Below are 20,164 nucleotides of genomic sequence, written 5' to 3' on the forward strand. Positions count from 1 at the left end.
GTCGAAGCGGAAAGAGCGAGCGAAACAACGACTTCCCTCCAGACTTTCCTTCCAGCAAAGAACGAAAGTCACGAAGAGAGGGGAAGAAAGAAGCAAGAGCGAAGGGAAGGGAAAGGGCAGGGGGGTTGGATGGGAAGGAGAAAATATCGGTGTTATTTTGGGAATCGGGGATTGTTGCAGCTAATTTACGGTCACCGTACGGCGGAGGGTACACGTACGCTGGGCTGCAGGTACCAGGTACCAGTGGTTTGTGTGGGCTCCACACGCGAGCGGCGGGTAGCGGTGACACCGCCCTGTTTTCACGCTCAGGGGCACCAGCCTCGCCGTTATGCGTGCTAGGGTTATGTGATACGAGCAGTATAGATACCAATACCAATACCTATACAAATACAAATACAAATACAAATACCCATTCACGCTCTGCTTACACCATGCAGGAGCTAACTGTCTGCGGGTATCAGTATTTACCACAGGTACACTTTGCCAATACACGTTGCCCACTTCGACTCTCCTCCACACATGCACTCTCACACAATGGACCAGACACGATCTCTCCACCGCACCCTCGGCCAATGACTGCGCTCTCTGCGGCAGCGGAATCCAAGGGAATTGCGACGGCCCCTGAGACCTGCCCCACCGTCACCGAGAGGTAGCGAATGAGCTGGCCGGATATTTCCATCGCAGATACCAGCACACAGCGGCACTGCCGGGCGGTGCCTGTGCCTTGTTGTTGCGACCGGCATGCAGGGATGCCGTCTTGTTTTTCATTCCTCGTTTCTATGGACCAAGCACGCTGGTATCTACAGAGCAACCCAGCGACCCCATCAAATGGCGAATGGCTGATGGCTCTTCCACAGCACTGTACTGTAGTGCCGGTTCAACTCTGAAGAAGTACCTCCACCGGGTTCCATGGATTCCATGGATTCCTATCACTCCCAAGCGACCAGAACCACCCACCCCCGTTTCAATGTGCTGATTTGCGTTGGGCTGGAGTTCAGATCATGAAGATCGTCGAGTCCCGTTGCTTTTTACGGCCTGGTCGTTGCTCGTCCACTGCGGCAGGGACTGGATGTGTCCAGATTTTCCACGCTAGCAACTCAATTTGCCACTTCCGTGGATGTCTCAAACTGCCTGTCGCCTTACGATCCTCGCTGACATCTCGCGATTCGGTGCGGTGCTGTGCTGGTGCTCCCCCACTTGCCCTCGTCTGAGTGGAGGTCGCCGCCCCAAAACTTGTTCTGTTCTGGTGCTTCTCGAACTCAATCGCTAGCTCGCCCCGATTTCACTTTGGATTAAAATAGATTTCGATCCATAAAGTACCGTCCATCGCTGGCCATCTGGACGGGGGAGATACACTGGCACGATATTCGGGAATGTATCTCCAATGGCCATGGTAGCAAGAAACTCCCACCGTCGCTCGAGGCACGAGAAGATACGGGTAGAATACTCCTGGTTTCTTATCGCTCGGGTCAGATCGCAGCCAACCAAATGACCTGTCAGTCACCATACACCTGGCCACTGCTTCTCATGGTATCCAGCCGGTACTCGTAACGGGGCTACTGGTAATTCGGTACTGGGCGTCCCAGTGATCCCCACCGTTAGACCCGGTCTTTGCATCCAGTTCCACCACCAAGTGGATCGCCCGATTGCTTTTATTTTCTGATTTGGAGCCTCGACCGGTCTCCTCCCTGGACCGAGGGTCGTGCGACGCTGTGCATACGCAACGGCCTGCGCAGACTGCAGTCAATTCTGTCTAGCTACGCTTCAGCCGGATATATGTTGCCCCTCTGGAGGAAATGTGTGCCTGTCTGCCTTCAGTCCGCACATCCTCCCAAATATAGAACTACAAGACATCATAATTCACAAGTCGTTCATGAGACCACCGGCAATGCCCAATATACACGCATCGTGACCTGCAGGATTGCCGCAGGAACCGATACATCCACTGCATGGAGACGGGACCGATCTTCAGGTTTCATCTCGCGCTGTTCTCGCCCATGAGTCTGGCCTCGCGACCGTCTCTGCCTCCCTGGGTAGTAGGTGCCTCCCTTCTCCCCATGATTCCTCACGAACTGGGGAGGGAGCTGATCACCCCAAAAATAACCTGTCTTCTGTCGGTGTTCGAAGGGTCTACTAGCCAGCGATCGAGCAGTGGACTCGACCTAGCATTGTAAGTTCAGTGTATTGACCCGCTTCCTTTCAATACCCGTTTACTACTCCGTACACAGCACCCAGATCCCCCCGTCTCCAGTTTGGGCTTAAGTGTGGCTGGGGCATTCAATCTAGAAAGGGCTAATCCTGCCAACTCTTTGTGCCCAGGTGGCTCGTTTCTGGGTGGGTTGGATGGAATTGGCCATCGTGGCCGGATGCCGCCGGTGTCACTCCCAATTCTATCGTCACACGCGCGAAGGCTGGCCATTGGATCGCACAAATTGTGTCCGCCCAGTTCGAAATTGCCACCTTCAACTGTGATAATCGTCCAGGGGCAGAAATTTAGTCATCAGGGGGCTGTGTGTCTGGATGGACCTCCCCTCCACCATCCTTATAACGTGATCGAGGGCCAATCGCCATACAGTGCTTGTTGTCAACAGAGTACATCTGGTAGTTCACGTTCTGCTAGATTCTATTATAGTACAAGGAGAAGGTGTGGCGAGCAGGTCGGCCTACCTCTTACAATTCCATTTGACTACAGTACATCAAATTCTACGTATCTCCCTGATCCGCTCGGGTGCCACCCTGCTCCTTACAAATATGCAGGTGCATCTCATTTCACATCAGCCACCGATAACATGGCTGATGACTACCTGAGGGTACAGGAAGCCCTCCAAGGTTAATTTCCACTCCCGACGGTCCTCCCCCGGTGCGATAGACTGGTACGGAGCAGGCTGGCCACCCGCTGGGCACTAGACTTCCAGGACGTACCTCCACTGCCACTCGAATGGCCCCAGTCCAGCATCATCGACCCGACTCAATGGCAATGTTCCGATATGTGGTCGCATCTTGGCAGGCAAGGGGACTGCTGATCGGCGTGGAGCTCTGGCGGCGGAATGGAGCGGCCGGTCGTTGTACATACATACTGTAGCAGTCGGCAGTGGCCGGGACACGTCGATCCAGGAACCAGGGGCTCTTCCTCGCGAAGCTTTGGCATTGTCCGGACACTTGTTCCATTCCGTGCACCACGCATGGCCATCGGGGCCCGGCGGTCGAATCTGAGGCCACGCTGCGTTGGTTGGCTGGTGCTGGGTACAAGGCGCCTGCATCATCCTCGCGTCGGATGGTCGGGCTCGTTTCAGATGTCTCCCATGTGAGAGCAGTCTCTCACAGTGTCTTGGATATTTTTGAAGTTTCTTTTGCTGTCTGTTTTGTTATTATCGCAGTGCACCTAATTGAATCGTCGTCTCGCAATAAACAACTACACTAACGTACCATTTAAGGATTAAGGATATTTCCAGTGGTCAGGATATATCATACAGTCGCCGTACACGTAAACTGATCTCATTGACCAGAACCACGGAAACGGCAGTCCCCGGTGTTCCATCAGTGTTTGGTGTCGTTCGTTTCAGTGTGTATGCGCCTAAGTTTTAACATTCAAGAGCTCCTTTGGGCCAGGGCACCTGCTTCTTCTTTTCCTAGTGTAGGATTAGGCGGGGGTTTTTGAAACTCACTTTTGGGCTATTTTGAATTATACGATGTTCTTCTCGGTGCTGTTGGATTGATGATTCCGTTTGCTATGTTGGCTTGACTAGTGTATGTAGATGCTGCTGTAGTCTATATCGCTTAGTATCCCAGGACGCATGCAAGATATATAGCAAACGTACAATGTGCGCGTACAATGTATGTTGACGATATTACATCATGACCGACTACTCTAAAGTCATGTTGGTTTCGTACAAAAATGTGATTGATTGGCCCATTAAATAACCGACCGATTTTCTGCCAAGGACGAGAATTGTGCTTGCTGTAGCGGCTACCTTCATGGGAGTCTGGGATTCCACAATTAGGGTTGCGGTTGCCTGGTCAACGGCCGCGGGGACATCCTGAGTTTACCGCACCAACCTCAAGCTCAGAACGGCTGCACCGGTCTACTACAGCCAGAACACCGTCACCACCAAGCAGAGCTTCTGTTACACACACGATTTGCAGCCTGCAAGGCACTCGCCAAGTCTACGCCTCATCGAAAGTGCGCTTTTCGCCTTAGAGTGTCCAGGCGACCTATTCGTTACAACATCACACCAAACCCGACAAGAAGCAAAATGGCGCGCCTCAACACAGGCCCATTGACGGCTTGCAGTTCCCCGCGACGGCAAAAAAGCCAAACGGATCGAATCGAACAATCAGCCGATGAAAGCCAGACACAAGACAGGAGGATGAAAGCGCTGTCTCGGAAAGATAGCACCACCAGTCCCAGAAGCTCTTCACAAAGGTCCAAAATGGGGTCTGGCCTATCCTTCGACATTTTTCCAGACGAGGGAGAGAACAAAAGCGAAGAGGGTATCCAGCAGCGTCGAGACACGCTTTCTAGCTCCCCAACCAAGCAGAAGCAAAAGCGAAGCCTCAAAACGTCACAAGTCAACTCCCTCCTTCTTCCAACCCAGCAAAGACCACGCCAACGACCGAGCTCCAAAATAGAACAAGATGATTATGACAAGGAAAATGATATTACGGGGGATGCGACCGAGCCATACACGCCTGAAAGGAGCCCCGGTCACAGACCACCGTTAAGACAAAACAACGCACGCACACCAGCCAGACGCCGAGAGGTGCAGAGAGCTAGGAGCCGCACAGGGTCTCAGAGCACAAACCAAGACAGCAGTGATGAGAATGGCTTTGACTCACTTGACGAGTTTGTCGTTAGCGACAATGAAGAAATTAGTTACCATGAGACATCCGACTCTGAGCCAGAAAATGATAAAGCGCCAACACCACCTCCACCGAAATCCGCCCGCAGGAGACTGATCAGGGGAAGGAAGCCAAATGCCGACACGGATTTGCCGTTTCGCAAGAGTTCATCACCAAAAACCAGCCCCATCTTGGCGCTGAAGCAATCTCACGTGCAATCACCGGCGAAATCGATGAAAACCACCAAGAATCTGTTTCAGGACGACTTTGAGCTCTCTAAAAAGCTCAGAACACTGATTCTAGAAGATGGTGACAATGGCTCTGCTCCCGAACTAGTAAAGAAGACGACAGAGTATGTTATTCTTCGCACACATCCCTGCCAGGGAACTTGCCCGCTTACCAGAGACCATAGCTTCGTTATTGAACCGAACTCACCACCATCAGCCATGAATACAATCGACAGCGTTTTCCAGACACCTCCATCTACCCCATCTCGAGGCCGTCAACTATCACCGGGAAGACAAAAGAATCGAATTCCGCCTACTCCATACAAGGAAGACGTCGATGCTTTCTGGGACCAAGAAAAGACCAACAACTGGATCGACCGGCACTCCCCCCACAAGAACCCGGCAACTGGGCTACCAATCATCGACTTACTCCGGGACTTTGATGATTCGGATACAGAAAAAACTAGCCGTGGCTCTACCCCTAGCACCGAGCAAGAATCGACACCCGCCGCAACAACCAAGCCTCCCAAGACACCAAGCAAGACAGCCCTCAAAAAGGCAGAGGCGGAGAAGAACAAGGCTGCCAAAGCCCGTCGACTGTCTTTCGATAATAAGAAGGCGGACTTCGCACAGACCTTTTTGACTGTTCTTGACAATGCGGTATCTGGAGGCAAGGTCGGCCAGATTGCCGAATCCACAGGAGGTGTCAAGATTACCTGGTCCAAGACACTCCAGAAAACCGCAGGTCGGGCTTCTTGGAAGGGGGAGCGAATCCGCGATGCTAATGGCCGGACCATCAACATCAAGCACCACGCTTCTATCGAACTGGCCGAGCGCATTATTGACGACGAGTACCGACTGATCAACACCCTTGCCCATGAGTATTGCCACCTGGCCAACTACATGGTGTCTAATGTCCACGACCAACCGCACGGTGCAAGCTTCAAGCAATGGGGACTACAATGCACGGAGGCTCTGCGAGACCATCCTATTTACGGTGGAAAGATCAATGTCACAACCAAGCACTCCTACAAGATCGATTACAAGTATGTGTGGGCCTGTGTTGGATGTGGCCAAACATATGGTCGCCATTCAAAGAGTATCGATCCTACTCGGAGCCGCTGTGGTGATCGTGCGTGCGGTGGTGGGTTGGAACAGATTAAGCCGAAGCCTCGTAACGTATCGCCTAAAAAGGGTACTACGCCGGCCGCGCAGCGGAAGGCGATGGAGAATGTGTCGAAGGAACTCGGTGGATTCACTCTGTAACCCTTCCAGGGTTTTGAGCTTGATATATTGCCATTTGTAGGAGTGGATTTGCACATACATATACATAGCGACATACCAGTTTGAGATTGAGCAATAGAGCACATATGACGGTGTTCTGAAATTGACTGACTACATCGTATTTCTATCAAGTCCTTGTATATGACTAAATAAAGTCAAGTCCCGTGGCTTTGATTCTCGGGACTCCGAGGAGCAAAAGCGCGTCCCCGAGAGTCCAAAGCTTACCTGACTGGTTTCTTTCCAGGAAACTCATGTCGACAGAGGATAATATCAGGGCTCATACTTGCATCCTTCCAATATGAGGTTGCTGGTTTGAGAGTGTTTGATTTTATTTTTGGGCTACCTAATGTCTTTAATGTCTTTACTATCTATTTTATTAACTACTCAATCATATTCGCAGCAATATCCTACGTTCCCACGCCATAATTGTCCCGACTTTCCTGATTTGCCTCAGTTACGTGTGCTGTGTGATTCAAATTCCGAGCAGAAAACATCACTCAAAGAAAAAGCCCCCAGTCCTGAATCTCTAATCCATCCACAAACGCCGCAACAGTCTCTTCCGCAATAGCCTTCTCTCTTTCAAGACCCTGTGCATCCCCGTTCTTCTCAAACTCCTCGTGGGGCACATTGAAGAACACAAGAAGGTCGCTTTCCTGGGCCTCCAGTCTCACAAGCAAATAATGGCACGTGAGCTGCGACATCGGGGCCCCAGCGCCACCAGGAGATGCTGCTGCCGTAGCATTGGTGGCAGGAGCCTGCCCGCCTCGCTGCTTGGGTGCTGTCTTGAATTGAACAACACCCTTGTATGCACTGACGAGTGTCCCGGCTGGGGCACTGGCAGTTAACCTGGCAAGACTCATTTGCTGCGGCGGGGTGATTATCTGCATGGAATCGCCTTCATCGCAGAGGTCTTGCATGTGGTAAAGTGCCGCAGCCTGGTCAATTGCCTCTGAGGAATCGGCGCCATTCGCTGCTGCAAGGGAGGGATTTTGTTGGCTCAAAGTGGTGAATGCGCTGAGGGCATCCTCTTGCGAGACACGCTGGTTGATTTCTATGATCAGATTCGAGAGGGTCTCTGGTGAAAGGAAGAGTTCCTGGTGGTCTGGGATTTCGCGGAGGTTGCTATTTGCTCGTCAGAATTGAACATTATTGACTGATTTGCCGGGAGGCATTGGAGAGGGTTTATTTTCCAAAAACAGAGGGCATACATGCGACCAGACACCCGTTATAGGGTATCTAATAGGTGTGCGAAGGTGATTAAGGCATATTCAACATGGAAGAGACGTGTACTAACCTAGCGTCAATCCAGCGCTGTGGTACAACCCCGCGGATTGCCCCGCCGAAGAAATCTTGCGCAGTGGTTTGGGCCATGATTGTTTGTATTGACTGTCGCGGAGGAACGCAAATATCATCGGGTCTAGGGAATTCGCCTAGTTGCAGGGCCCTCAAGATCGGCTCTTGAGGAGCTGAGAGAGGGGGAATGCAGATATGGGATTGTGATGCAAAGCTGGACGGCAGAATATGTTCTCGTCCTTTCCTCGAGGCTGATTCTTGGCTTCACAGGACTTTGACTCTTAAAAAAAAGATTGATAGACAGAGAAGCTGTATCACTCCAGTTGATGCAAACTGAGGACGGGTCTCTGCTGGCGACTTTATGTTGTAAGGCTGGGCGAGGCAGCTGCAGCGGATTGCAGTCTTCCGTTCTGCCAATGATGCCTGGCGGTGGTAATAAGTTGGTATTCGAACATGTAACTAAGCCTAGATAAAATTTCAAGATACAGGCAGTTTGGCCGAGTGGTCTAAGGCGATTGACTAGAAATCAATTCTCTTCGGAGGCGGCGGTTCGAATCCGCCAGCTGTCGAAAATTTTTTTTACCATCGATAACTACTGAAATATCCACGTGCGTAGCTAGCCACACCCATACAGTCGGTGGGCTTTAGCAGCAAGGCCTATCTATCTTTCCCTTCGTTCGAATTATGCAACATGTTCTAAATAGGAAAGGTGAGGGAAAAGCGGTCAGCCAAACTACGTAATCTAAATGTAACTTCCCAAAACTTTCAACTCACTGATAATAATAATACAAGAAACTTTTTGCTAAAAAGTAGTGCTCGGAAAATGAAACCTTAGTGTTACCATTTCACATCTGAATATGATAACCCGATGGTTTTAATAAACTCCCGGCCCCCTGCTATGTACTACATCACACCCTACACAGTAACTAGTTAACCAACTCACGAGCGAGCCGCGCACATGGGCGAGCCGCCCACCCCAAAACACATAGTAAATGCGATAAATAATTACCACATCATATATCAACAAAAATGTCGATTTAGGATATCATGGTCCAGATAGCGTCACTAGTCCACTAGCGTAATTGTGGTTAAATAAATATTGGGATGAGAGTGTTGAGATAAGAGTACGACGAAGCACTGAATATTGAATAGGGGTCTGCTAGACAAATCGACCTTAATGGAATTGACAGAACTTGAACTTGACTGTATTATGTTGTCTACGTGCGATTCTGGGGGTATTTATCCCTGAACGGGCGGCAAGCCCTCAAAGTAGTAAATCCCTCATAATCGGCCTCGATCGGGGTTCTTCCATGAAGATCTCCCGAATGTAGAATATAATGGTGACAAGAGAGCTTGAGGCGTATATCAAGCTCAGTGCCTCCGGTTTCCCTGGACAGGCATGCCGACAGAGGTTGAGAATGATGCATCAATTCGGTGTCTTATCTTGGAACCTCAACAGAGAGATTATATATATTTATGCACAAGATACATAAATTATAGTGTATCCTATAGTGATGTTGCAATGCAATCATCGAAATTATTCATGACTAGGATTTGTTATTTCCGATGCTAAAAAAAGCCTATACCCCAATATTTAAGTAAAATTAGGTTATGGTTGTTGAGATATGAAGTGGTAATTTATTGCATTTACTATGTGTTTTGGGGTGGGGGGCTTGCCCGTGTGCGCGGCTCACTGAATCTCATTAGTAAACTCGAGGACCGCAATTCTTGCCTCATGTAGGCAAAATTTTGAGACTATTAATATGCAATGGCAGTTTGGCCGAGTGGTCTAAGGCGATTGACTAGAAATCAATTCTCTTCGGAGGCGGCGGTTCGAATCCGCCAGCTGTCGGCTCTTCTTTTTTAAGAAACTATCCGTGGTTTCTTATTATCTCCTATTATTTTTGCCTCTCTTTCTAATCTTCATGATTTTTTAATTTTTAATTTTCGAACGTGAAGAACGATTATGGCCATACCTCCACCATGGTCTTGCTATTTGAATGTTGCATCCCACCTGCGAATCACCGCCACTCATCTGACCATCTACTCTGTTATTTCTCCAGGCGCGTCCCATGTGACCAGTTCTCTGCCCGCGGGTCTGTTTTCACTGATGTCTCACAACCCATGAACGCAAGTAAATGGGCCTCGGGGCTCTGGTGTTTATTCACAGAGTAGAAGTTCGACATACAACCAGGACGCTCGGTTTCAAGTATTATGGGATGTCTAGGATGCCAGGGAGGGATGCGGATTAATAAAATCCCAGTAAAGGCGTAGTTAAAGTACTCTCCAGCATTATACCTGCCTAGGTAGTAACTACACTGTAGCATGGAAAATGGTATTCACGAGATATACATGGCAGAGGGGGTTCAACTTCACAGACCTTGCATAGTAGTCTTAATGTTTCACGTCTTTGACACCGGTAAGGCTGGTCGACTGCTTGTGGGTAGCTCAGAAAAACGTCACTGTTGGTGATGGTGACTTGGCACCTGATCATGACGAAGCGAAGTCCCGCCAGGTACGATCGCCGCGACCGATCGGGGCAGCCAGCTTCTGGATCTTCACCGCCCCACCGCCCCACCCGAAGCTCCTCCCCGGACCTTCGATGCCTCTTGTCTTCCTGACTCACCTTCCTTCTTCTCATTCATCCACTCGTTCGCTTCTAATTATTCATCCGCTCCTTCGCGAAATGCGCCTTATCTCAACCCATACTCTGCAATTCCTTCCTTCGGTCTGCTGACACAACTCTCATCGCTCACTTCCGGCCAGCTCTCGCCGATGGCCCCCGTGGATCCCGGGGAGCTGGCCTCATACGGGGTAAAAGCCCCAGCGGCCGGCTCAAGATGCCAGCTGGAACTTTCGGATGACCTCCAGAATTCAGGTTACGAGAATAACCCCCATGACTCGGATCCGCCTTTCTCGCCCTCCATGCCCCAACACGAACTCCGCGCTCATTATGGCGATCAGCCTTTAAACCCGCGCCCACGAAGCCCCCGCGGTCTTGGAGACTTCAGATCGTTGTGGGCTACTCTTCTCCAACGCGCGTCCCCTTTTCGACCCGCAGCACCGGACTCTACGGCTAACCTGCCGGTATCATCGAGTGACCGTCGATTCTCCGTTCGACCTTCCTCCCCAATCACAATCATCAAGCGCCCTGCGCAACATAGCGCGATTGGCACCGCTGCTCACGCCGAGTCAATCCATTTCAAGGAACCTTCCGACGTCTCTGGCCAAACTCTCATCTTTACGAGACTTCGTCCCATTGAATCCCGGGGTCACGACCTTTCAATGTCAAATGCGTACAGAGAACCCACTCTTGCTGAAGGTACTAGTGATACCGAGGCGGACTTGGGTTCAGATACCGCCGTCTTTGATCGTCCTGTATCCCGTCCGATTCCCCGGAGGCCTCGCCACCTCGCGTTTGTACCAGCTCAGCTGGGCATGATCGACGCTTCGGACGATCATGGTTATGAGACGCCTCCCTCATCCATTGATGAAAGGGAGCCAGCGCGTGCTACCAACGGAATTGATACGAAAGTGGTAATGACCGCGACGGGTCTAGTCATTCGACCAGTCTACAGAAACAAAAGAGAACGAAATCTTGCACTTGAACGCAAGCTCATTGTGCATTTTCCTGAGATTTCCTGCCGTTTGCCGTATGCCTCGCTCGAGAAGCCTTGGGAAGTTTGTATTCACGTCTTCGTCGACTTCTCAAATGTAAGTTCAATGTCGACATCCAGCGTCTCTCCGCTTGGTTACTGACATGTATTTCATAAGATCTGGGTCGGTCTGAAGGATACAATCAAGGCACAGCGGAGTATTTCTCCTCGTACAAAAATCAACCGAGTCAACCTGTCGTTCGCCAACCTTTCGCGGATCTTGGAACGAGGACGTCTCGTCGCGAAGAGGGTTTTGGCAGGTTCAGATACATTGCCTTCGGTTGACGAGGCCAAAACTCTCGGCTATGAAGTCAACATTCTAGATCGTGTGCGCAAGAAGCCCATCAACCGTCGGCATAATAACTACAAAGGACCTGTTGAGCAAGGGGTTGACGAAATTCTGCTACTAAAAATGGTTGAAAGTGTGGTGGATAACCATCCAGGTACTATCGTGTTGGCTACGGGAGATGGAGAGAAAGGCGAATACTCTGGAGGCTTCATATCCGGTGTCAATCGTGCACTGGAACGCGGCTGGAAAGTTGAGCTGGTCAGCTTTTCTGTGGCCATCAACCACAGATATCGGAAATTGAGTTTCCGATCGAACCGTGTCCGGTTGATTGAACTGGACCCTTTCGCGGAGGAACTTCTTGGTGATGAAATTTTCGATAAATGCTGATCTACATTGACGGATATGCGGCTATCTCTGATTCTGGCTTTCAGTAATCAGGCCCACTTGCTGTAGTGGTTCTGTCTGCATATGCTGGCGCAGTGTGATGTTTTTATGAGCTGGATGTTTTCGCATAATGTGGTGTTGTGTCATTTTCCCCCCCTTCTTGTGCGCGGCGTTTCAATATACCCCGGGCTACGTGTTGTTTTCTTCCAACTCAGTTCTTGCTCACATATTTTAGCATCATGCCATATATTTTATTGAGCAAATATCATTTTTATTGTTAACTTTTCCTCTCCGGCGATTATTATTACTCCAATCGATTGGCGTAGTAACATATCTCTTCCCTTCTTCTTTAACAAGAACACCCTGCTGCCTACTAAGTCTCACCTTTTAAAAGCTCTTGCAGGGAGTTTACTCGGTCGTAGAAGACTATTTTAGGGTACGGCCAGCTAACATGGCTATTTATTTCTTAAGTTTGCCATAGGCTCTCATCGCGGTCTGGCTAACGCTTTGGTATCCATTGGGAAGCAAGTGAAGGCTTCAGTTCCAGATTTCCCATTAACGCACCCCCTAGGCAATTCAAGGAAGGACTGATCAGCAATCTGAGGAGATATCATTTAGAAGTCAACGTCGCTGGGACTGCCACCGTCATGTTAAATCTCACATTTATCAAATCTTCCAGTCATTATACCTCCAGCAGCGACGTAGTATCCTAGCAATTGAAGCCTTGCAAAGTAATTTGCTACTGGTATCCTCTAACGCTTGTTCTGGAGTCTTGCTTGATTATATAAGAATCTGGTCATCCCTGGGAATTGTTACGGACACTACAGGATTTACTAACTAGTAAATCCTGTAGTGTCCGTAACAATTCCCGTCATCCCTATCGGACTCATGATCAACACCCTAATTTTTGAAGAAAAATAGAACACACCACGCAAGGTAGGGATGCAAAAAGGTAATAATACTCGACAGCTGGCGGATTCGAAGCGCCGCCTCCGAAGAGAATTGATTTCTCTGTCAATTTGTTAGTGATGGGTTCAATGCATCATAAGAGATCATGTGGGTACGGACAGTCAATCGCCTCAGACGACTCGGCAAAACTGCCTTTGGATAGTGGCGAATTTGTTAGCAGGCTTTTGAAAATAAACGAGTGAGCTTTTATGACAATAAATTGAAAGAGCAAAAAGTAAACCGACAGCTGGCGGATTCGAACCGCCGCCTCCGAAGAGAATTGATTTCTAGTCAATCGCCTTAGACCACTCGGCCAAACTGCCATTAGATATTACGTGATGGCCAATTACGGCCATATGAAGGAAGCACTAGTTATCGCATCGTACTTTTAGTATGTACATCCAGTATGTCTCTCCGAAGTACTTCCTGGTTATGCAACGAACCTCGAATAGACCTGAATGGTGTCGAAAAGGTTAAAGAAAAAACAGCCGAATAAATTAAAACAAAACGGTCAAGTGAATTCGGGTGAAACTGTAAGTAAACATTTCCATCCCCTAGTTTCAAGGTACCGTTCATTGCTGGGGATTACTAGTCTTGTTGAATCTACACAGTGAGAAGCGTACTCGTTCTATTTTCACTCTTTGGATTTGAGCCTGGCTGACTATTTGAAGGCGGCGTGCTCCTCCCCAAGCTGTCCGAGGATCGATTAATAAGTGGACGGATTGAAGGCAAGCAGGACGCGATGACCGCAACTGAAGCTTCTACAAGACTCCATATGAGAGCAGTCGAAATGGTATCCAGCAAGTCTCGATTATATTTGAAGGCCCTATCTGTTCAGCATTCCTCGCATACAAATGTAGATACTTGTTGCATCATGACACACCGTATGTAAAATACAAGATCACTACCATCCTCACAATTCCCACGGCTGTTGAGAGGGATCCAAGCAAAAACACCAGCAGTACGCTGATTTTCTTCGACAGCGTAAGCTGTAAGTTCCATACCAGTGGAACCAGAAATAATAGCAAATTGAGATCTGTTGTTACATCTGCCACGGCATATCTGGACCACAATATCTCGGCTTGGATGCACTGACGCCGATGCGATCATCCTAAGTACCGCAGACTCCAGTTTCGGACATGGTATTGAAAAGCTGAGGTGACTACAAATGCAAGCGCAAGTAGTGTGCAAATGAAGATCAAGATCAACGACAAGAGATCAAAGAGCTTGTCTCCAAAAATTCGTCGATAGGCCAGCAGCACACTGATCTTGATGACGCCAAATGTGATTTTCTCGACAATGCTATATCCGAGCACAATCTAGAAAGTCGTCAGTCTCCAGGGGCTTTTTTTTTAGTTCTTGAACCGACTTTCGCACCTGTTCGGCAATATTATCCTTTGGCCCCTGGAGATGGTGTTGTGGTGTGGATTATTGGGGACTGCGGGTTTAGAATGAGCACCCAGGGCCCCAGACGCGGCACCTTTTTTGAGAATCAGCCTTAGCCCTCTGAGTACCGTTCCAAGATTTGGCAAATCTCCGCAATCGAAGTAGAAATATATGCCTACCAGCAATGTTGGTTATCCCGAGGCCCGGCACCAGGACGACAGAGACTAGAAAGACCCAGTCATCTTCTCTCAGAGAGATTCCCAACTTGTATTGAGTGAAAAATCGCAGGGGGACGTCAACCGAGGCGATCGGTGGAAGGACCACACCCACCGCGACCACAATGTGGGGCTGGAGATTCAGCAGCATGGCTGCAAGCGTGGTGGCATCGCGAAACCATTTGATCTCCCGACACATAGCAAGGTGCCGCACGACCATTTATCCCCGCCCGACCCATCTAGCTCTCTGGCATATCAAATTGTCGAGAAGGGACCCATAGCCCCCCATAGCCATCTTGGCCACCGGTCCTGGGAGGCGTGGCATGCAGCGGTGCAGTCGCGTTCCCGCACGCAAGGATGGTCTGGGGGCGTATGTACTGAGGACAGACTACAGGAGGACATGCGCGATGTACCTTAGTCGACTTGGCACTGGCACTTGCCTGTTGTGGTGCTTCCGGCCCTGGCACGAGTGTAGCTGCACGAATCCCCGGCCGTCCATTTGAGAGCACTGGACGGAATCGCGATCCCTTCCCCATTCGTGCACACGACCGCTGACCACCTATGAGCAGACTGCGAGTATGTTGCTAAGCCCATCCGCAGGATGCCGTGTGGGGCTGATGTTGCGCAAGGAGGCGTGGTAGCGTCTCTACCCAGTACTATTGAAGGCAGTACCGAGGCAGTGTCTCCTCACAGATATCATCTGTACTTACGAGGAGAATTTCAATTGCTTGTCTGCAAAGGAAATTAGTCAATATTAAAACACAAGTGTACCTTGTTACCTGGGAGTTTACTCCGTGTAAATAGAGGTCCAGTATACATCGAGCATCGCGCATTCCTCCCCCGTGTGACAATCACTCGTGGCTCCCCCCAAATATGCTGCTTCCCCTGCTGCTGCCCCTTGCACTGGCCACTGCTGGGCTGGCCCAGTCTCCGGGCTGCGGAAAAGATATACCCTCGAAGTTTCCGAGTCCCGGAGAGAGCACCACGCTGCATCTGCCGGGGACGGATCGTGAATATCGGCTCTACATCCCGACCACATATGACAAAAATACGCCCACTGCGCTCTACTTTTCCTTCCATGGAGCGACGCAGAATATGAGCTATGAGGAAAACCTATCGCAGTTTTCCAAACCCTTTTTTAACAAAGGGGGCATTGCCATCTACCCCAATAGTAAGAATGGCTACTGGCTCTCCAACCCTAACGCCAATACCTCGCGGCCCAATGACCTTGATTTTACCAACGACCTCCTGACGCATATGGAGGAGTTGCTCTGTATCGACAAGAAGCGAGTCTATTCCGCTGGCAAGTCCAATGGCGGTGGATTTACCGCTGTCATTGCCTGCAATGCCACGGTTGGCAGCCGTTTCGCTGCCTTCGCATCCGTCAGCGGTGCGTACTATAATACCGACGATATCCCTGGTGTCGGTCCCTGTCAGCCTGCGGAGCGAGAGGAGGGATATCCCTTCTTGGAATTCCATGGCACCATGGACACCACGGCGCCCATAGATGGCAACACTAAGAGCAACCCCAAACTTCCGGTCATTGACATCCTCGAAGGTTGGGCTGCACGGAATGGGTGTGGTCCGGGTTCCAAGTGGGCAAGAAATGAGACGGTCTTCCAAGATCCACTCGTCAAACATGCCAGCTGGGGTTGTGCCGGCAAGCGTGCCATTGTTCAGCATTATCGGGAGAGCGAGATTGGTCACTGCTGGCCGAGCACACTGGGCAATGGCGACTTCAAGCAACACCCTTCCCAGTGCCCGCTGGGAAATTATGTGTTCAATGCTACCGAGTACATATTCGATTTCTTTGCTGGATATCATTTGTGACGTCGCCCGGACTTGTTTGCGTGGTTCGAATTCTCTCAATATGGGCTAAGAGCCGAGTCATGTTTGTCGGGCTAGTAAAAATTAGTTACATGTAAAGATAGCTGTTGACATATGATGAACCTATGGTTGCGGCAATTTATTGCCCGCCTGATTGTGGAACACTGTAATTCTGCCCATTTGTCACATCCAATGGGCCTATCAGCGTCCTTGAAGTCGAGATAGAACAATAGCGACCGAGACCTGACTTATGATTGATCAGGATTGTGTTCCTGTTGTGGTACCAAAAGGACGTGCCAGCCGAAATTTGAAGAAATAACCGCTGGGCCAAGCCTAGCCATGAGATACATAGATGTTGGGGAATGATCTGCCGATCTGATGTGCTCGAACTTTCCCCAAATATGCGACTTAACTAGGTCTCGGAACCAACGCCATCTGCAATCTGCTATGAGATAGGGTTCGATTTTGTGTTATTGTCATGGGGTTTCTCCGGATCGATCAGCGGCCAGGCCAAGTCTTGGTCGTCTTGCCAAATCAGGATGACGGCATCCCGATGCGGGTGGATCAAATCCTTCCCGATTAGCGTCGATCTCTCGGTCGTTAGATCATCAACGATATCTAGTCCGCGGAACAAAATCCAGAGTTTCCGGTTATGCTGGACAGGTCTTGTTTCTGCTTCCATTGATGAGCAAAGATAGTGTTTCTCCTGTGTGATCTAGCGGTACGTCGTAAATCTCGCGTAACTATGACGACCCGGTAAACTCAGGGTATTACTCATGCTGTTCATATCGCTGCTGATAAATAGCTGGTCCACTCCGAATAGAGCAACGCAGAGTCTCAGTCTTTTCAAGCACTACTCTTCAAGTACCGCTACTTCTTCGTCGAAACGAGTCTTCTCAATTCAAAAATGTCCGCCCAGGAGCCCATTGAAGTCGTCGATGACAATGAGACGTTCGATGAGATCGACGATGACTTCGCCGATTCCAATGAACAGCTTGGTACTACTCTCTCCTGTTCTGAACATCGCAGGCTCCAACTAACTTCTTATTTTCCAAGCCCGAGACGAGGATGAAGCCATTGATAAATCAAACATCATGAACGATCGCACCCGCCATGCTGAGCCCCAGACCTCGAACCGGTATAATGAAGGCCCAAACGAGGATGACTTGCCCGAGGAGGAGCAGTGATGTGCAGCAATATTGCAGTGTGTTGGGCAATTCGAAATCAGAGGGAAACGGCTGGGACTTTGCTCGGTGTCGATGTATGACGAGTAAAAGGTGATTTGTCGTGACTATATTTTATTCAAGATATACACGAAGTTTATCGATAATCTATGTCCCGCCTTGCTCGAAGAACGTGCTTGTGTGGCGAAGTAATCACCGTAGTCCACTTTGAGGACTCCGTAAATAGATGGGGCCACTGCACCGAAATTAGCTCAGTAGCACTCTGATCTCCCCCGTAGTTCGAGGGAACAGTGATCGCAGGCTCCATTGCTCCTCATTAGCATTCTTGTCGTCCTCTTCGGTCTCCGGCTTGCGGCTTGATCGACCACTCTTGCCACTAAGTACACTGCCTCCGGTTCCCAGGTTCACGTGTGTCATCCCCCGGGCCTCATCCGCAGCGATGATCATGCCCTCGACAAACTCAAAATCACGACAGAATGCCTCAACAGCATCCTCGGTGACGCTCTGGACAAGAGATGCGCTCTGCACTCGCTTGAGGTTGTCAGTGGCATCCATCAAAGCAGATGGAAGGAAGTCGTCCAGCCGCTGACTAGATGTAACCAATGAGGTTGGCTGGAACGCAGAAAGACTAGCAAGGTCTTTAAGATGAAGTTTCTGCACATCGGGCTTCCCAGATTGTTCATCGTCCGAGTCGCTATCGTTTTCGGTCCCTTTAGCTGACTTGGAAAATGGCTCTAGGGCATCCAATAGAACCTGTAGACCGGATGACTCGAGAAGAAATTGATGCTGGACATCAAGAAGATTGACACGGAGCGTTGAAAGCGCAGTGGACAGAGGGGCCATATGAGTGACGCTGGCAAATTCAAATGGCGACACCGTCGCACGTGCTGCGAGAAGAATGTTGGTGCGGTAGATGGTTTGCGCAGTGGTGTCCTTCAGCTCGTTGGAGGATGACCGAGCTAGACTCAAGAATGGGTCAAAAGCAGCACGAAGCACGGGGGTAAATCGATTTTCGCTAGATTCGGAAGACGGCTCGTCCGGACCAACTGAGCCTTCATGCGTTTTCATGAGTAAGATCAAACCTTCCAGTGCATCCAAAAGGAATTCTGGAGGTGACAGATCATCAGGTGGACTCAAAGCAGCCTGGTCACTTGAAAGGGCGCTCGCTTGTTCACGCATCAAAGTTTCAAAATGACCAAGTGTAAACTTCTCGAGCGCCTGCATCAAATCCACGAGGTTAGATTGAGCTCCCACTAATTTCGAGAACGTCGTGCGGTAGAATGACAATAAGTTCACCACTTTATAGCAGGTGACTGGATCATCATGACCCTGAATGACAAGCTCAACTCTCTGTCGGAGCGACCGGGAAACGCCGGTGAGATCTCGGTTGACGAGATCACTGAGAGCTTTGTGACCGTCGAAGGCAGCTTCTTGGTCTTCATCAATCCGTGACCAAGGCTCGCTGCTTAGCCCAGCCTGGATGCCCCTTGCAAGTTCCTCTCCATCGGCGACAAACAATGCCTCCAGAGCTTCACGCTCAGAAACGGTTGTGGAGTGTACCCATGCAAGCATATCACCAATATACCGAAGAGGATCATGTGCCGAAAACTCGATTGGCTTTACACTGCGGTCTCCCGCATTGGCACCAGCTCCTCCAGAGATGGCATCCGTCAATGCATAGTGGAAAGCATCCGATAGAACGTAGTCTCGAGCTTCTGCGAAAAAGTCCAAGCAGCTATGGAAGAGGGTTGGCCGTTCAGCCAATACCCGCAAAGCGCGGCGAATCGAGCTGCTGATGCGAGGATCTTCGAGGTTGAGAGACTGGAACTCCTTCTGAATCCACCGGTACAGTTTTTGATAGGCAGAATTGAGGTTTCGACTGCTCAAATCCATGATCTCTAGGCCCAACCGTTGGTTTTCGCCGCCAAGGAGGACCTCGCAATCGTGGTGTACTTGCTTCACGCGGGCGAGAACCTCGAAAAACTGCTCGTCAACGGGCCCCTCCGCCGATGTCAAGACCCGCAAATCTTCCTCTGGGACCAAAAAATGTTTCGAAAAGGCGTCTAGGAGACGTTGCTTCGTCTCGGTATCCTTCTTTTGGGTCATCAGCGCTCCGGCCTCCTCCAGCATGGGTGTGGTGTCCTGCTTCGCCTGGCCAATATGCCTGCGCATTTCGTCGCAGGTTCGATTGAGGGTCGAAATGACGGAACCAATGCGCTTCAATTGCTGTCATAGCCAAAGAATGTTAGCTTTTTTCTCATCACTTCATCATTTGCTTGTTCGGGCTTTTTCACCTCCGCCACTTTTCCAAAGTCTCGCACAATCTCGGCATTGCAGTCGACAACCTCCTTCTGTACATCAAGTCGCAATTGCCGCCTAGTCTCGGCCGTATTGTGGATTCCCCGTATGCTCAAGGTTTCGAGAGAGTCGCGAATATCGGAATCGGCGTAGGATGCTGACAGGACGGAGGTCAGGCGGTTGGACAGCGCAGTTGACCGCTGAGAGGTCGGAGGAGACAACGGCGACGAGGCTGGGGACGAGCCATTCCCATTACTGGCTCCAACCGGGAAGTAGCTGGTCATAGTTGTGCAAATGCCGACGATGGTGGGGACTTGGGAGAAGGACAGCACCG

General features: G+C 50.1%; 7 protein-coding genes across 7 annotated transcripts; 4 read left to right on the forward strand and 3 right to left on the reverse strand.

The window, feature by feature from the left end:
• Positions 1-4,430: 4,430 nt before the first annotated feature.
• Positions 4,431-6,332, forward strand: N7532_011900 (uncharacterized protein; the record flags this gene model as incomplete). Its single annotated transcript, XM_056624391.1, has 1 exon — positions 4,431-6,332. The coding sequence occupies one exon, from the start codon at positions 4,431-4,433 to the stop codon at positions 6,330-6,332; it is 1,902 nt and encodes a 633-aa protein (XP_056469379.1).
• Positions 6,333-6,847: 515 nt separating this feature from the next.
• mog1 (Ran GTPase-binding protein MOG1) lies at positions 6,848-7,721 on the reverse strand (the record flags this gene model as incomplete). The annotated part of the gene is made up of 2 exons (XM_056624392.1): positions 6,848-7,472; positions 7,645-7,721. 2 exons carry the CDS (start codon positions 7,719-7,721, stop codon positions 6,848-6,850), a joined length of 702 nt encoding a protein of 233 aa, XP_056469380.1.
• Positions 7,722-10,418: 2,697 nt separating this feature from the next.
• N7532_011902 (NYN domain-containing protein) lies at positions 10,419-11,975 on the forward strand (the record flags this gene model as incomplete). The annotated part of the gene is made up of 2 exons (XM_056624393.1): positions 10,419-11,357; positions 11,418-11,975. 2 exons carry the CDS (start codon positions 10,419-10,421, stop codon positions 11,973-11,975), a joined length of 1,497 nt encoding a protein of 498 aa, XP_056469381.1.
• Positions 11,976-15,394: 3,419 nt separating this feature from the next.
• N7532_011903 (CE1 family esterase) lies at positions 15,395-16,351 on the forward strand (the record flags this gene model as incomplete). The annotated part of the gene is made up of 1 exon (XM_056624394.1): positions 15,395-16,351. The coding sequence occupies one exon, from the start codon at positions 15,395-15,397 to the stop codon at positions 16,349-16,351; it is 957 nt and encodes a 318-aa protein (XP_056469382.1).
• Positions 16,352-16,793: 442 nt separating this feature from the next.
• N7532_011904 (uncharacterized protein) lies at positions 16,794-17,030 on the reverse strand (the record flags this gene model as incomplete). Its single annotated transcript, XM_056624395.1, has 1 exon — positions 16,794-17,030. The coding sequence occupies one exon, from the start codon at positions 17,028-17,030 to the stop codon at positions 16,794-16,796; it is 237 nt and encodes a 78-aa protein (XP_056469383.1).
• Positions 17,031-17,255: 225 nt separating this feature from the next.
• N7532_011905 (uncharacterized protein) lies at positions 17,256-17,535 on the forward strand (the record flags this gene model as incomplete). The annotated part of the gene is made up of 2 exons (XM_056624396.1): positions 17,256-17,346; positions 17,405-17,535. 2 exons carry the CDS (start codon positions 17,256-17,258, stop codon positions 17,533-17,535), a joined length of 222 nt encoding a protein of 73 aa, XP_056469384.1.
• A 243-nt stretch (positions 17,536-17,778) lies between these two features.
• Positions 17,779-20,114, reverse strand: cog6 (Golgi transport complex subunit COG6; the record flags this gene model as incomplete). The annotated part of the gene is made up of 2 exons (XM_056624397.1): positions 17,779-19,749; positions 19,797-20,114. The coding sequence occupies 2 exons, from the start codon at positions 20,112-20,114 to the stop codon at positions 17,779-17,781; spliced, it is 2,289 nt and encodes a 762-aa protein (XP_056469385.1).
• Between the last annotated feature and the right edge of the window lie 50 nt (positions 20,115-20,164).

The sequence above is a fragment of the Penicillium argentinense genome, assembly GCF_028826775.1.
Source record: "Penicillium argentinense strain IBT 30761 chromosome Unknown utg000011l_segment0_segment0, whole genome shotgun sequence".
NCBI classification, from domain to species: Eukaryota; Fungi; Ascomycota; class Eurotiomycetes; order Eurotiales; family Aspergillaceae; genus Penicillium; species Penicillium argentinense.